At 42.0% G+C, this 16632-nt stretch overlaps 2 protein-coding genes across 2 annotated transcripts in view; one reads left to right on the top strand and one right to left on the bottom strand.

The window, feature by feature from the left end:
• The window catches only part of ERCC6L (ERCC excision repair 6 like, spindle assembly checkpoint helicase), a 28928-nt gene extending 14298 nt beyond the window's left edge, over positions 1-14630 (bottom strand). The window contains exon 1 of the mRNA XM_079124020.1: positions 14439-14630. Coding sequence (XP_078980146.1) covers positions 14439-14506 — 68 coding nt within the window. The 5' untranslated portion in view covers positions 14507-14630. The remainder of the gene's footprint in view (positions 1-14438) is intronic.
• PIN4 (peptidylprolyl cis/trans isomerase, NIMA-interacting 4) overlaps positions 1-16632 on the top strand; it is a gene marked incomplete at its 3' end in the record, with an annotated part of 74988 nt that overhangs the window by 32053 nt on the left and 26303 nt on the right. The gene's annotated exons all lie outside the window — the stretch shown is intronic.

Genomic DNA, 16632 nt, shown 5'->3' with positions numbered 1-16632 from the left:
TTCTGATCCTCCTGCCTCTGCCTCCTAAATGTGGGATTACAAGTGTGCACTACAAGTGCCTGGCTAAAGCCCTGGGTTTCATCCCTAGAACTGTGAAGAAAAACATTAAAAATTAAGGTTGCGGGGCTGGGGTTGTAGCTCAGTGGTAGAGTGCTTGCCTAGCATATGTGAGGCACTGGGCTATATCCCCAGCACCACATAAAAAATAAATAAACGAAAAAAATAAAGGTATTATGTTCATCTACAACTAAAAATATTTTTTAAATTAAGGTTGCTTTAGTGCTGGAGTTGTATCTCAGTGGTAGAGCTCCTGCTTAGCATGTAGAAGGACCTGGGTTCAATTTCTGGCCCCAACCACCAAAAAAGGTGGGAAGGGCTTAATAAATATAACTAAATTCAGCGTGAACCATCTTTGAATCCTGATTCCATAAAAACAATGATAAAAATACCATTTGAAAAAAAATGAATATGGACCATATAGTAGATAATCAATGAGTTTGTCAGGTATGATATGGTATACTGTTGTTTTAAGAATATGTTCTACAAACTAGGCTAGAATTATTAATTTTTATTTTGCTCAGGTATTCTTAAACTTTAGTGTCACCAAGTAACAGGCTAGACTTCTGGAATAACAACTCTTTCCCAGGCTGTAACCCTATTTAAGAGATAGAATTTATCAAATAACATGGTTCTAGGATGTTTTTACCCCTGAATTCTAAACCAGTCATAGAATAATTTCTTCTCAGGTCTTCATTAGAATCAAACAATCTAGATATGTAACATAATCATTTCTTTCTTTTCCTTGTTGAGTGCAACTGCCTTTTTCTAGTCTGTTACTAAGAGATGTTTAGAGTATTGTCCTTCCCAAGAAAGCAGTCTACCAGTTCTGACTCTTGGTTCAGAATAAGGAATTCCTTATTCAAGGAATAATTTAATAAATATTAACTAATTGTTCTCAGTCATCACAAATTAAATCTGCTTTACTCTAAAAAAAGAATCTGTTCTTTAGATATTTAGAGATATTTCTTAGTATTTAAGGTGATATGCCATATTTGTTCCTTTTTATTTCCAAAATCTCACGCCATATACATACAAGATAATAAAAATTTATTCACTAAACCCAGATTTTTTAAAAATCAACTGGCTCCACCTCACACTCAAAAACTCCAGTCTTTGGAAAGCTCACATACAGACTTAATTTCTATGTCCTGGCCCAGCAATCCATCAGGTCATCAGTCAGATGCAAGACTTGCCCTCTTTTTCTTCCTACTTCATGGCTCTTTAGACCTGAGGCTCTCAAGGTTTCAGACTTCTGACCCACAGTCCTATTACCAATAGGGATTTGGGGAGAATTCAAAATCATTTGAGATGAGAGCCAGGCATGCCTGTAATTCCAGCTACTCAGGAAGCTGAGGCAGGCAGGATCCTAAATTGAAGATCTGTCTGGGTGACACAGTAAGACCCCATAAGAAAAAAAAAATTGAGCTGGGCATGGTGGCCCATGTCTGTAATCTCAACAGATTGGGAGGCTGAGGCAGGAGGATTGTGAGTTCAAAGCAGGCCTCAGCAACTTAGTGAGGCCCTATGCAACTTAGCAAGACCCTATCTCTAAATAAAATATTAAAAAAGACTGGGGGTGTGGCTCAGTGGTTAAGCGCCCCTGGGTTCAATCCCAGGTACCAAAAAAAAAATTTGAGATGAATGAAATAACATTCTCCCTTTCCAAATAAACTATTTCTTAATGAGTTTCTAGACTCTGCTTGACCTTAGATGCCATGATCATACTAGGTAATTATTTGTAATCTCAGACTTTATGACTTTGCCAGATGCCTTAGAATGAACAATATTTTGGAAATTCTTCTGGACAAGTTGGGAAATCAAACGGCAGCTGAGAATCTATGGAATACAGACCAATGAGATCACAAAAACCATGACAATAATGAAAGCTCAACAGAAACTGAGTTTTAAAACCTGCACAGAGTCACCATCAATGGTAACTTAGGATCTGTATGTTTCAAAGCCTGAAGTAAAGACTAATTATCCTTCTGTGCATGGGGACACAAGGAGATGGGGATGGAGGTTGGGAGGCAGGTAGCTGGTCATCAATGAATTGTGTTTTTGCCAGATGTCACAGGGTGCCCTTCAGGTACTCAAAGAATCTTAGATGATTTAAGGAATCAGAATCTAAGCAGAAATAGCCAGCGAGGTAGGAAGAAAATCAGGAATGAATTATTAGTTTCATGTCAGAGTAATCAACTCTTATCAAATATTTTTGGTCAAGGAAGATGAGGATTGAGAATTGACTATTATATTTGGTTATAAGAAAGTCATTGGTGACCTTGAAAAAAGCAGTTTGACTAGATTGACAGAGTACAAACCAAGTTTAGACAATGATATCTATATCTCCAATTTTGATGTAAAGTGAAGAAAAGACATGGAACAATAACTGGAGTGGGAAGTAGGGTTGAGGCAGGGTTTTTTTAAAGAGAGAAAAGAATCGCTGGATCAAAGTCCTTATACCAGAGTGTGATAAGGGACGAGATCTTTTCCATAAAGGGAGGGGTCTGCGGAGGGCTTGTGCCTTGGCTAAGAAGCATGGAGGGTTCATTCACAGTAACAGGAGAAAAGGCAGAAAATACAGTGGGAATAATGCTGAGAGGTGGGTTGATATGGAAGAATGTTGAGGACATTCTCTGTTGATTGTTTCAATCTCCCAATGAAATTGGAAGCAGGTTCACAGACTCAGAGAGATGAGGAAGGTATTCAGGATATGAAAAGCAAGAAGGTATGAAAAAGCAATCTACCAGAATGGATAAGTGAATGAACACATTAGAGAAATGCCATTGCAAGGTATTATTAAGGGCCTGCTTGACATTGATAATTATGGATTTCACATGAGGTCCATCACCATGACTGTTTCTTCAATCATGTTCATCTGCATAGGTTGTAGCTGGATTTAGTGAAATGGTTTTTGTTTTTATGGTATTGAGAATTGAACCGAGAGGCTCTGTACCACCAAGCCACAGCTCCAGTCCTTTTTATTTTTTATCTTGAGACAGAGTCTCACTAAGTTGCCCAGGCTAACTTCCAACTTGCGATCCTCCTGCCTCAGCCTCCAGAGTAGCTGAGATTACAGGCATGTGCCATGGCACAGGTTTAGTGAAGCATTATTAGTTTCCTATTGCTGCTGTTAGAAATGATCACAAATTTTGTGGCTGAAAATAACACAGATGTTTAAACAGTCCTCTGTATCTATGGATTCTGCATCCTCAGATTCAAACAACCATATGTTGAAAATATTTCAACTGTAATCCCAGCTACTCAGGAGGCTGAAGCAGGAGGACTGTAAATTCAAAGTCAGCCTCAGCAATGTAGCAAGACCCTGTCTCAAGATAAAAAATAAAAAAGCACTGGGGCTGTAGCTTTGTGGTAAAGCACCCCTGGGTTAAGCCCCAGTGCCAAAGAATATATATCTGGAAAAAAATTGTGTGTGTACTCAATATGTACAGACTTTGCATTCAGTATCATAATCATAAGTAATCCAGAGATTTAAAGAATAGGGGAGGATAATGTAGGTCATATGCAAATACTATGGAATTTTATATGAGGGACTTGAGCATCTGTGGATTTTTTTTATCCATGGGGGGTCCTAGAACCAATCCCTGCTATACTAATAGACAACTGTATTATCTTTTATCCTATGGTTGTCTAGAAACCTAAAACAGGTCTTGCTGTGCTAAGAAAAAAAAGGTATCAGAACTTTATTCCTTTCTGAAGAATGTTTCCTGTCTGTTAAGCATGATCTGAGATCATGGCCCCTTCCTCCATCTTACAAGCCAACCATAACAGGTTAAGTCCTCACATAGTATCACTCTGATCTCTTCTTCTGCCTCCCTTTTAAACTTTTAAGGACCCCTATGATGACATCTAGGTTCACTCAGGTATTCCAAGATAATCTCCCTATTTAGGGTCAGTTGATTAGTGGCTTTTAATTCCATCTTGAACCTTAATTCCTCCTTGCTATATAAGGTAACATTGACATGTTTCAGCAACTAATATGTAGACATCTTTGGGAAGTCATTCTTCTGTCTACCACAGTAAAGTTTGGTCTTGCAAAGCAAGTAAAATGAAATGACAGGAGAAAAAAGCTAAAGTTGTAAGCAAGTAAGTCTCTATAATTACTGACTCCAAACTTCAAGTTATGTAAGGAGGAAAGTGAAGACCTGAGCAGCATGAGCAATAGTGAAAAGACTAAATCAATAAACTAGTTCCAGTGATATGAGAGTTGGTGAAATTGGCAGACTGCAGGGATAAGGTAGAGGTTGAAGAGAGGAATGCTTGAAACAGAAAATGGAAGCAGAATTAAAAACTGATTCCATTGCTGATGCTTGACTGTTGACAGCTTTTAAGTTCTACCCCTCCTTCTTTCCCTTCTGCCCCACATCTGGGCAAGCTAAAAAGAAATCCTAATTCTTTCTCTTGGCACCAGAGGGAAATTCAAATTATGTAAGTCTTATCCTTCACCCTGGCCCATAACCACCCTAAAGACACTAAGCCTATATCCTTTCCCTGCCCTGCTTTCCTCCAGAAAGCCTCATTATGTGTCTAATAAACACCTTTATACTCTCCTGGTTGTATGTGGCATCAGCAATCTTCACATCTGTACCAAAATTTTGAGTGAAGGTCCATCTTGGTCTGTTTTCTGTTACCACAACAAAACACCTTAGGCTGGGTAATTTATAAAGGTAAGAGGTTTATTTTGGCTCACTTTTATGGAAGTCCAAGAGCATGGCACCAGCATCTGTCCAGCTTCTGATGAGAGCCACATGCTGCTCTATCAGGGTGAAAAAATGGAAAAAGTACACAAAAGAGAGGGAGGGGACTAAAGGAGCTGACTTGCTCTTGTGAAAATTAATTCCTTCATGAGGGCAGAGCCCCAATTGAATCCAGCCACTTCTTAAAGGTCCCACCACCTCTCAATACTGTCAGACTGGTGATGACATCTTAACAGAGGTCTGGGGATGTATGTCAGTGGTAGAGAACTTGCCCTATCATGTCAAAGGTCCTGGGTTTGATCCCCAGTACTACACATACAAAAAAAATTATGTAGATTGTTTCCTTCTGAAAAGTTGCTCTAACTAGCAAAACTATGATAAATCATATATACACAGGTTTAAACAAACAAACTTTTGTCCAGTCATGCAAGTGTGTTTTTACGAGAAAATACTAGGATTTCTAGCTTCAAAAAGTAAACTATGCCAGGGAGGGTGCCACATGCCTATAATCACAGTGACTCAGGAGGCTGAGGCAGGAGGAGCCCAAGTACAAGTCTGGCTTCAGCAACTTAGCAAGACCCTATCTCAAAATAAAAAATTAAAAGGGCTATAGCTCAGTGGTAAAGTGTCCCTGGGTTCTATTCCCAGTACCACCCCTGCAAAAGTTAAACTATATATACTAACTTTTTTGTGGTACTAGGGATCAAACCGATGGTTGCTCTACCACTGAGCTACATCTGCAGCCTTTTAAAATTTTTTTTTTAATTTTGAGGCAGGATCTTGATATGTTGCCCAGGCTGGTCTACGACTTGCAATCCTACTTCAGCCTCTTGAGAAACCAGGATTATAGGTATGCACCAACACACCCAGCTATATATCCTAACTTTTGAATTAACTCAGTTCTTTAACAGTCTGAGGAAACATAGGTAACTGGTTACTCATGCACTGTTGATTGAATTAAAAACTGTATGGTTTTCTTGGATGGCAATTTATTAAAATGTTTATTTTGGAGATAGCATTTTGCTATGATGCTCAGGCTGATCTCAAACTCTTGGGATTGCTGGACACAATGATGCACACCTGTAATCCCAGCAACTCAGGAGGCTGAGGCAGAGGGATTACAAATTAGAGGCCAGCCTCAGAAACTTAGTGAGACCCTGTCACAAAAATATTGAAAAAGCTGGAGATGTACCTCAGTAGTAGAGTGTCTTGGAGTTCAATCCCTAGGGAGGTGGGGGACAAAGAATATTATTTGGCAATAAAAAGAAATGAAGTAATGATACATGCTACAATGAGGATCAACTATGAAGTCATTATGTTAAGGAAAAGAAGTTGGTTACAAATAATCATACTTGATTCCATTTATATGAAATGGCCAAATAGACAAATCAGAGAGAAAGGAAGTAGATTAGTGATTGCCTAGAGCTGGCAGCAGGAAGAAAATGGGAATGGTAGCTAAAGTATATGGGGTTTCTTTTAAGGGTAATAAAAATGTTCTAAAATTGATTGTGATGATGGACATAAAACTCAGTGAATAAATAAGCTAAAAGTCAATGAACTGTACACTTTCAACAGGTGAGTTGTATAATATGTCAAAAAATTGTTGAGAGAAAGGAAGAAAGCTACATAGAGGGCCAGTGCATAAAAAGTCCCAGTATTAGCAAGAGAACAAGTAAGCAAGAAAATTCAGAGGACAGAGAGCACTAGAAAACATGTTATAAAACTGGGCATGTGGGGCTGGGGTTGTAGCTTAGTACTAGAGTGCTTGCCTAGCATGTGTGAAGCACTGGATTCAATCCTCAGCACCACATAAAAATAAATAAATAAGATAAAGGCATTAAAACAAAAAGGTGGTATTAATAGCCATATTTTAAAAGTTGGGCATGAGCCAGGCATGGTGGCACATGCCTATAATTCCCATGACTTGGGAGGCTGAGACAGAAGGATCACAAGTTTGAGACCAGCCTCAGCAACTCAGTGAGGCCCTGAGCAAAAAATAAAAAGGACTGGGGATGTGGCTCAGTGGTTAAGTGTCCCTGGGTTCAATACTCATTAAAAAAAAAAAAAAACTGGGCATGTTGGCCCATACTTCTAGTTCCACCTACTCAGGATGCCGAGGCAGGAGGCTCACTTGAGCCAAGTTCCATGAATTCGAGACCAGCCTGAGCAACATAATGAAACCCTGTCTCAAAAAAGAAAACAACAAAAAAACTCATGTTATAGAATGTGAAAAAAAGCTGACAAGATTGAGATGGTGTATAATAGAGACACTGAAGAGACAGTGTTAGGTATTACAAAGTCAGAAACAAAATTGTTATGAAGAATATGTTTCAAAAAAGTATCTTGACAGAAAGTGTTGAGAGATGTAAGAGGAATTATATGTAACAAAGAGACTGTGTGTGTGTGTGTTTGTATGACAGAGTGTGTGGGCAACAGGGTATGTGTGCTGACACAGGAAGTGAAGGGTTATGGAAAATAATATTCATACAAGACTGCCCCCAGGGAAAAGTGGAGGGATAGTGTGGCTTGGAAGGAGGGAAGGAAATCAGCCAAATGTTAAACCCCTCCCAGTACATCCTTTCCCAGTAACAATGGGCCCCGAAGGAAAAGATACACTTTCATCCCTTCCTGGGTTCATCACCAGTTTCTCCACCAAAAGCAAACATTCACCCCTTCCCAACCACAATGGGTCCTGAAGGGAGGAAGCAAATATTAAAACACTGGGCCCTGAACTTTTACCCTTTCCCACTGCAGATGAGTCCTGGAAGGAGAAAAGCGAACAGTGAGGCTCTAGGTAACAATAGGTCCCAGAAGAAGGAAGATAAGCTGTGAACCCCAAATTCTGAGCTTTTCCCAGTAACAATGAGTTTCAAACCTTTTACAACTGCCTTCCTTAGTTAAAATTTTAACCAGGACAGCTAGGTTCTTGACTATCCAAATGGCACATCCACAGTCTCCAATGATTAATTCACCTTCACTGTAAACTATAAAACTCAGACTCCTATAACCTGCAGGCCATTTCCATAACCAGAAATTGAGCCCTCCCGTGCCTGACTGATTGACTTCGCTGCAGGATAATGGAAAGCTTACTGATCTGTTTGAAGTCTGCTTCTGTCCTTATTATTTTTATTTTCATTATGGTGCTGAAGCCATGTTGGTTATTTTTGCTTACAGGGAGAATAAGCCAGTAAAAACAAAAGAAGGAAAGTAAAAAACACATGACAGTGGATGGGCAAGAGTGGGCAACTGACATAACTAGCAAGTGTGTAAGAAAGAGATTGGTGACATAGAGAAAGCAATCAAAAAAAGGGATACAGGGTGGGCAAAGGAGAGATAAAGGGTGGATGGTGGTGGAAGCAGGGGACAGACAAAGGGGGTAAGAGACATAAAGAAAGCAACAAAGAGAAAGCATGGAGAACAAGGAAACAGAACACAGGAGAGGGTGCCAGAGTAAGTGGGCAACACAGAGTGGATGTATGACAGAGAGAGTAAGCAGGTGATGGGGACAGAGGTTAAGTGACAAAGAGAAAAAAGGAAAGCAAAGAGTGGGCAGTAGAGATAACTGGGTGACAAGGAAAGGGTAAGCAACAGAATGAACACATTGGGCAGAAGAGAGTAAGAGAGAGCACAACCGAAAAGCAATAAGAACTGGGCATGGTAGCACATTTCCGTAATCCCAGTTGCTCCAGAGGCTGAGGCCAGAAGATCCCAAGGTAAACGCCAGCCTCAGTGACTTAGCAAGGCCCCAAGAAACTTACTGCAACCCTGTCTCAAAATAAAAACCAAAAAACAGGCTCAGGATGTGGCTCAGTAGTTAAACACCCTGGGTTCAATCCCCAGTACCAAAATTAAAATTAAAAATAAAATTAAAAAATGAATTAAAAAAAAGACTGGGGATATAGCTCAGTGGTAGCATGACCCTGGGTTCAATTCCCAATACTTCCTTTTTTATTTGTTCTAATTAGTTATACATGACAGTGCAATGCATTCTGACACATACATAAATGGAATATAACTTCTCATTCTTCTAGTTGTACATGATGTAGGATCACACCGGTCGTACAGCCACATATGCACACAGAGTATTAATGTCCAATTCCCAGTACTTCCAACTATCAGAATGAATGAATGAGGCTGGGGATGTAGCTCAGTGGTAGAGTACCCCTAGGTGCCATCCCCAGTATCACAAAAGACACAACAAGAGAGTGACAGACACAGTGAGCAAGAAGAAGACATAGAAAAGGTAAGTGACAATGAGAAGGTGGACCATTCAGTGCAAGCAGGTAAAGTGAGAGCCATAGTAAGTGGGAAAGAGAGAAGATGGACAACAGAGAGAGGCTGGGTGACTCCAGTCATTATTTATTGCCTCTCAATTCCAAATTCACCCCTCAATGTCTGCTCTGTGCTAATGAGCAGAATAAGCTAGCATCCCTCATTTAATCAGAACAATGACAAACTTTTCAGTAGAGGGCACTAGAGGGACACTGCAAGAAGAAGGGGTTCTCCAGAAGTTTCCAGCTGCTATAAATGAAAACAACATCCTGTACAGCTTAGCTACAGCCATATACCCAAAGCACCCAAATCCTCAATGACCCTGAAGCTTCCAACTAGGCTGGAGATAACTCTCTTAAGCCTCCTCTACATGGAAACCAGCTCCTGAAGTCCTCTTGCCCTGGGGCCCTCTGCAGGACCCTGAAGCTCACCTGGGACTAGGCCCTACCCTTTGTGCATGCCCAGGCCACTAGTTGCCAATGGCCTACTCTCCCTGCCTGTACTCCAGAATTACTGCCTGCCTGTGTGTACTGGGACACACACCAGATCCAGTCTGGACAAGCAGGCACACTCCTCTGTTATTCAAGGGGCTGCCTCTTGCCTCTTTTGAGAAGGTCTGAACCTTCTACCTGGTGGAAGAGGCTTTCTTCAAAGTTTGTTCCTCCCTGATTACTCTCCCTTAGTCCTAGGGTACCACTCAGAGTGTCCTTATACCTTACCTCATTCATCAGTTGGCTATCTCATTTATCAGTTTAATAATTCCTTATATTAAAATTTGTTTTAATACACTGTGGTTTCTATCTGCTGACTGGACCCAGAATGAAAGTGACAGAGAAAAAGTGGGCAGTCAGAGAGTGGGTGACAGGGAAAGCATGCACAATGGAAAGAGAATAGGTGATAGAGAGACAAAAGTAGAAAATGGGTAATAGAAATGAAGGATGATGAGAAAGAGGGAAGAGGTGATAAGAGGCCAGAATGGGGAAGATGAGAGAGAGACAGAAAGAGGGTGGGATGGCAGAATGAGCAAGTGAATGGCAGAGAAAATGAACAGTAAGCAGGTGAGAGTGTGAACAGGTGGGTGTCAGGGAGGTGGATATCAGAGGTAGGTACCCGTACAGAGAAGTGGGGAGGGGTGCAGGGAAAGAGACAGAGAGAAATAGAGACAAAATATGAATGTCAGAGAGGGAGCATGAGTGGGAGAGTGACAAGGTGGACAAGAGAGAAGCTGACAAGCAGGCATCACCAAGAGAAACCATGAGTGACACAGAGTATGCCCCAGAGTTGCTGTGACAGAAAAGAGTATGTGACAGCAAGTTGCAGGTTCTCTTTCAGTGCTTACACGAGACAAAGTGACATGCAAGGAGAGAGAGTGTGAGAGAGAACTGTACCAGAAGAGCAGAAGTATGAGCAACAGAGAAGGAGATACTTTGTATGAGTGGATTTGTAAGGACAGCAGAGACTAAGAACTATTAAGATAAACAGAAGAGCAATTGTGACAGCTGAGGGGTCATGAGAGATGGAGAGGTTGTCAGACAGGGTAACCAGGAGACAGAGAAAGGTAGGGATTGTAAGAGAAGATAAGGATTGTGAGAGGAGAGGGTGATTGCTGCAGGGAGGGGAAGAAAAGAATTGTTTGAGAAAGTTCAGGAAAGAATCCTGGGAACAAGAGAAAAGTGTTAGTGTGGGGCACAATGGTGGGGAAATCACTTGCTTGATCAGGAAAAGGGGTGGTGAGGAGGGCTAAAGGTCCTAAGCCTCCTTACTACCATTTTCTAGATGAAAAAACTGAGGTTCAGTATACACAAGGTACTTGCTTGAGTTAGTAAGGAGATAGAACATAGGGCCTCATGCATGCTAGGCAAGTGCTCTATCACTGAGATACACCCCCAGCCCAGAGCCAATAATTTCAATCTAAAACAACCCATCTTGGGCCAGGGATGTGGCTCAGTGGGAGAGTGTGTGCTCAAAAATAGGGAAGGGCCTGGGCTCAATCCCCAGCACTGCAAAAAAATAAAATGACCCAACTCTAAAGCCAGCACTCTATTAAAACACACAACTTCCCTGTTTTCCTCAAGCCTTCCTTAAGGAAGTCATGTAACTATTCCACAGATGTGTTTTTTACTCCTCTGTAAGACCTTCTGACTTTTTAGTATCCTAAAAAACATTTTATTTTGATAAGGGAAATAGAATTATTCTACTGTTCCAATTTTTTTCTTCCCCTTCCCTCTTCCTTCTGTTTTTTGGTACCGGGGATTGAACTTAGGGGTACCCTACCACCAAGCTATATTCCAATTCTTTTTTAAATTTTTTTTATTTTGAGACAGAGTCTTGCTAAGTTGCTGAAGTTACTGAACTTGTGATCCTCCTGTTTCAGGGGACTGAGTGGCTGGATTTACAGGCCTGTGCCACTATATCATGTCCAATTTATTTAATTGCACTACATTGAAATTTAAAAACTTCTAAGCCTGGCGAGATGGCCCATGCTTGTGATCCCAGTGACTCAGGAGGCTGAGGCAGGAGGATTGCCAAGTTCAAAGCCAGCCTCAGCAATTTAGTGAGATCCTAAGTAACTTAGTGAGTCCCTGTCTCAAAACAAAAACAATTAAAAATGGGCTGTGGATGTGGCTCAGTGGTTAAGCTCTCCTGGATTCAATCCCTGGTATGAAAAAATTTTTAAAATATTTTTTTAGTTGTTGATGGGCCTTTATTTATTTACTTATTTGTTTATATATGGTGCTGAGAATTGAACCCAGTGCTTCACACATGCTTGGCAAGTGCTCTACCATTGAGCTTCAACCCTAGCCCCCTTTTTAAAAAACTTTTATACATCAGTTTAACTCCACTCTCATTTAAAATTCCCTTGTGTCTTTCCAACTACAAAACAGTGTAGTTTGCCTGAAGAATCCACTTTGAAAATGAACTGGCAGTGTTGATGGTGCTGTGTAAAGGCCCCTGTTTTCACCCACAAGTGCTGGCAAAAAACTCAAATGGTGAGGGAGCTCAAATGTGACAGACCCAGGCAGCTGCACTGCACCCACAGTCTCCACCCAATAGTGCTGATTTTGGAAAAATGAAAGTTTTATTCATTTATCCATTGAGATCGAGAAAGCCCTGTAGGTTGATATTTCTGATCATGGTTACTCCTTTAAAGAAGTCCTTTTTTCTGGCCTTGCTTATGGGCCAGAAATAAAGGGCATTTATGCATGGTCACCTGCCCATAAAAGTAGGTATCTGGGGGAACCCCTGTGACCTGGATCCCTCCAGCCAGATGGTGAACAAGCTACCTGCACTGTATTAGGAAACCAGGCTGTTTTATGAGTAAAATGAATGCATGTTTGTGTCAAAAAAAAAAAAAAACTGTGCATCAAAGGACATAATGAAACACAGGGAAAAGGCAACTTAGACAATAAATTTTTTCAAAACATGAGATAAAAAAGGCAACCTACATAATTAGAGAAAATACAATTCACATATACATAAGTTAACATCCAGATATAAAGAACAATGACTCAACAATAAAACATCCTAACTAAAAAAAAAAAAAGTGAGCTAGGAATGGTGGCACATGCCTGTCATCCCAGCAACTTGGTTGAAGCCAGCCTGAGCAACTCAGCAAGACCCTGTCTCAAAAGAAAAAACAAAAATGGCTGAGAATGTAACTCAATGACAGAGCACCTCTGGGTTCAATTCCCAGTAATGCAAATTTATATATATGTGTATATGTATGTATAAGTTACTGTGTATACATACATACATGCCAAACACTTAAATAGAATTTCTCCAAAAACAAAGGCCAATATGCACATGAAAAGATGATCAAAATCGGGGCTGGGGAGATAGCTCAGTCGGTAGAGTGCTTGCCTTGTAAGCCCAAGGCCCTGGGTTTGATCCCCAGCACCCCCCCCACCAAAAAAGATGATCAAAATCACTTATCAATAGGGAGATACAAATCCAAACCACAAGATACCATTTCATTCCTGTTAGGATTGCTACTCTCTATAAAACAAACATTGACAAGGATGTAGAGAAAACGGAGCCCTTATACAATATGGATGGGACTATGAATTGGTTTAGCCACTGTGAAAAACAGTATGGGGATTCTTCAAAAAATTAGAGGTAGGTGCTTAGTATTTAGGAAACCCTGGGTTCAATATCCAGCACCTGTACGTGCACGCACACACACACACAGAAAGAGAAAAGCAATGACTTAAAAGCCAGGAGTGGTGGTGTGTGCCTGTAGTACCAGCTACTGGGGAGGCCAAGGCAGGAGGATCACTTGAACCGGGGAGTTTGGGGCCAGCGTGGACGACATAAAGAGACCCTGCCTCTTAAAAAAATTGAAATAGATATGATTCAGCAACCCCACTTTTAGGTATATAGATAAAGGATTTGAAATCAGTATGTTAAAGAGGTATCTGCAGTCCCATGTTCATTGCAGCATTATTCACAATAGTTAATATACAGAAAGAACCTATGTGCCTATCAACAGACAAATGCAAGAACAAAACGTGGTATATACAATATAGCCTTAAAAAGGAAGGAAATCCTGTCACTTGACACAATATAGAAAACGTTTAGGACACTGTGCAAAGTGAAATACGCTAGGCATAGAGAGATGAATATTGTATGACTCCACTTATATACAGTGTCTAAAGTAGTCAAATTCACAGACATACAGAATAGTGTCTGCTAGGGAGGAGGGGCAGGCGAGATGGGGAGTTTACTGAGTATAATTTTAGTTTGGCAAGATACCAAAATTCTGGGGATGGGTTACACAACTATGTGAGTATACTTAATACTGAACTATACACTTAAAACGACGAAGGTGGTAAATTTTATATTATGTAAATTTTGTTACAATTTTTTTTAAAAGTTGAAATATTTATCCTCACACCACCATGCCCCATACCATTAGCCATCTAGCGAAAGCTTATGCATTTTCCACACAGCTGAAGTGTTTCCGCTTCTGGTAAGAGCGTCCCCCCCGTACATTAAACAACACTTAAACAGCACTTGTAACGTTTATAACATTATAGTTAAGTAATGGTTTTCAGGTCTGTTCCTACTACTATATTATACACAAATTGGGGGCAGTCCCGCTAGGCCTGGGGCTTGGTAGGTTGAAAATACTAAAGGAGAGCTTGACCAGTTGGAAGTTCCGGCCTTTAGGAGCTCATAATGCAGGGTTATTTGGTGGCATGGGGATTCCCCAAATCAGGAATGTGCTCAATGTCCACAGCTGATTCTTACGCCCTACTCCCAGGAGAATACGGGAGCCAGACTCGCAAGGCTCGGCTTCCACCGTTTGGACCCCTGGGAGGGTACGGGGGCCACCCCACTCCCGCTCCGGCAAAGCCTGCGAACTACACCCGCCTGAAAGCCCAACCATACCTCAGATAACGGGTAGCCTGCTCTGGGCTCAAGGTCTCCGCTCCCGCCAAACCTTGGGAGGGCTCCATGATCCTCGGATAGACCCCAGGTATCTCCGCTGGAGCTTGAATTTCGCTCTCTCCCGCCCCGCGCAAGCTCAGTGCACGTATGTGTGGCGGGCTGGCCAACCGTTGGCCTCGCGACTAAGCTCCGCTCCCGAAGGACGTGCGCCTGCGCAAACGCGCGCGGTAACTAGGACGCAAAGGTTGCTTGCGCAGCGCGCACAAATTACGTCATCCTGTGACACCCCCCCCCACTTTCGTTTTCAATCCAATCCACAACAGGCTACGGCTAATTAACGTATACGTGTGCTCTCTTGAGTACATGTCTGTGGTAGGCTTGTGAGTGGAGGAGATGGCCCGATAAGCTCTCAGTTCTTATAGTGGCATCTAGAGACCTCCGCCGCGTCATTCCCTGCCCACCAATTTCTGGTCCAGCGTGCTTTGAATTCAAACACTCTGGAACGTGGAGTACTCCTGACTCCATGTTGAAGTCACGTTGAAGAAGGGTCTTTAGGAACAAAGTTAAGCCCGCCTGTGATCCTAGCTGCTAGGGAGTCTGAGGCAGGAAGTTCATAAATTCCAGGCTAGCCCCAGCAACTTAGGGAGACCTGTCTCAAAGTAAAAAAGGGAGTGGTGTGCGTTAGTCTGCTCCGGTAATCCCAGCCAGGCGAAGCTGGGGCAGGAGGATCACAAGTTCAAGGCCAGCCCCAGTAATTTGGCAGGACCCTGAAGCCAAAGTTATAGATGATCGGTGGAATTGAGGAAACAGAGGCCTTCTGAGTCTGGGAAGTTAGAGACCACCCCTGGGGAATGGAATGTCAATGTCTCCAGAGCCCTTTGATCACCAAGTTTACCTGCCTCCTCCCAAAAGGCTGCAGGCAGGGAATTGCTGTGCCTCCTGAGCCCCTACCTGCCTGAATCACTCCATTTGGCCCTTCCCCTTGCCCATCTGCTCCTCACCTTTTTGCCATCTCACGGGGCACCTCCTGGGCCTAGTCAAGTAGGTAGGAAGGAGAGAGATAAGTGGGGAGAGAGCAGCGACAGGGTGCTCTCACTTCTTGGGATACCAGAATACCAGCCATGACCCCCTTGTCCCTACTGGGAGAAATCTGTGTTACTACCTTTGAATAAAACCTGCTCTATATATGCTTGCCTCTGGGTGTTTCTGTAATGTTTAAACAAACATTTGAGGAAGCAGACTCGTCATCAATAACTGGTGATATCAACCCTGTCTAAAAATCCAAGAGGGTCAGGGTATGTAACATGTAGCTCAGTGGTAAAGTGCCTTTGGGTTCAATCCTCAGTGCCAAAAATAATGAATTAACTAATTTTAAAAAGCCAAAATCATCATTTTAGAAATAAGTGCTGTGGTCACCATTTGGGAGCGCCTGCTGAGATGCAGATTGTTGCTGAAAGCTCAGTCCTTGTTCCCCATGCTAATCCAATAAGGAGTACAGTTTTTGAGAAAAAGGATAAAAGTTTAATTCTTTGCTAGCAAAGGAGAAAAACAGGGGACTCTTGTCCCAAAGGCTGTGATTCTGCCCATCAGCAGGAACAGGGGGCTTTTAAAGAGGTGACTCAAAGGCTACATTCCACTTGTTCTCTGTTGGATTTATAATTCACTTGTTAATTTGGGGGATAGTAATTTCTGAGATCTAGTCCTGAAGCCGGAAATAAGGACAGGTAGTTAGTGTAGAAATAGGGGATTGAGTCAAATCGAGGAAATGAAGCCATGAAGCCATCTGCCTCTGGAAGTTGGAGACTGTCCCTGGAAGAATGGAATATCAAGGATCCCAGGAGCCCATTGATTACCAAATTTACCTGCCTTTATCAAGGACTGCAAGCATGGAGCAGCTAATTAATGCCCCCTGGACCCCTACCTGCCTGAATCACCTTGGCCCTCCCCCTGCTCATGGCTTTTCACTTTATGCAAACCAGGCCTAGTCACTAGGCAGGAAGGAGAGATAAGGGGGGAGAGAACTGGAGAATAAAAGAGACCTAAACCTATGAAAGATGTAGGGTACACTCACTTCTTGGGACGTTAGAACATCAGCCATGGCCCCCTTCTCCTTCCCGGGAGAAGTCTGTATTATTACCTTTAAATAAAACCGCTTGGGCTGGGGCTGGGGCTCAGTAGTAGAGTGCTTGCCTGG

Source organism: Sciurus vulgaris (genome assembly GCF_902686455.1).
Source record: "Sciurus vulgaris genome assembly, chromosome: X".
Taxonomy (NCBI): Eukaryota; Metazoa; Chordata; class Mammalia; order Rodentia; family Sciuridae; genus Sciurus; species Sciurus vulgaris.
Note: the sequence above shows the minus strand (reverse complement) of the source record. Positions and strands in the feature narration are given on the sequence as shown.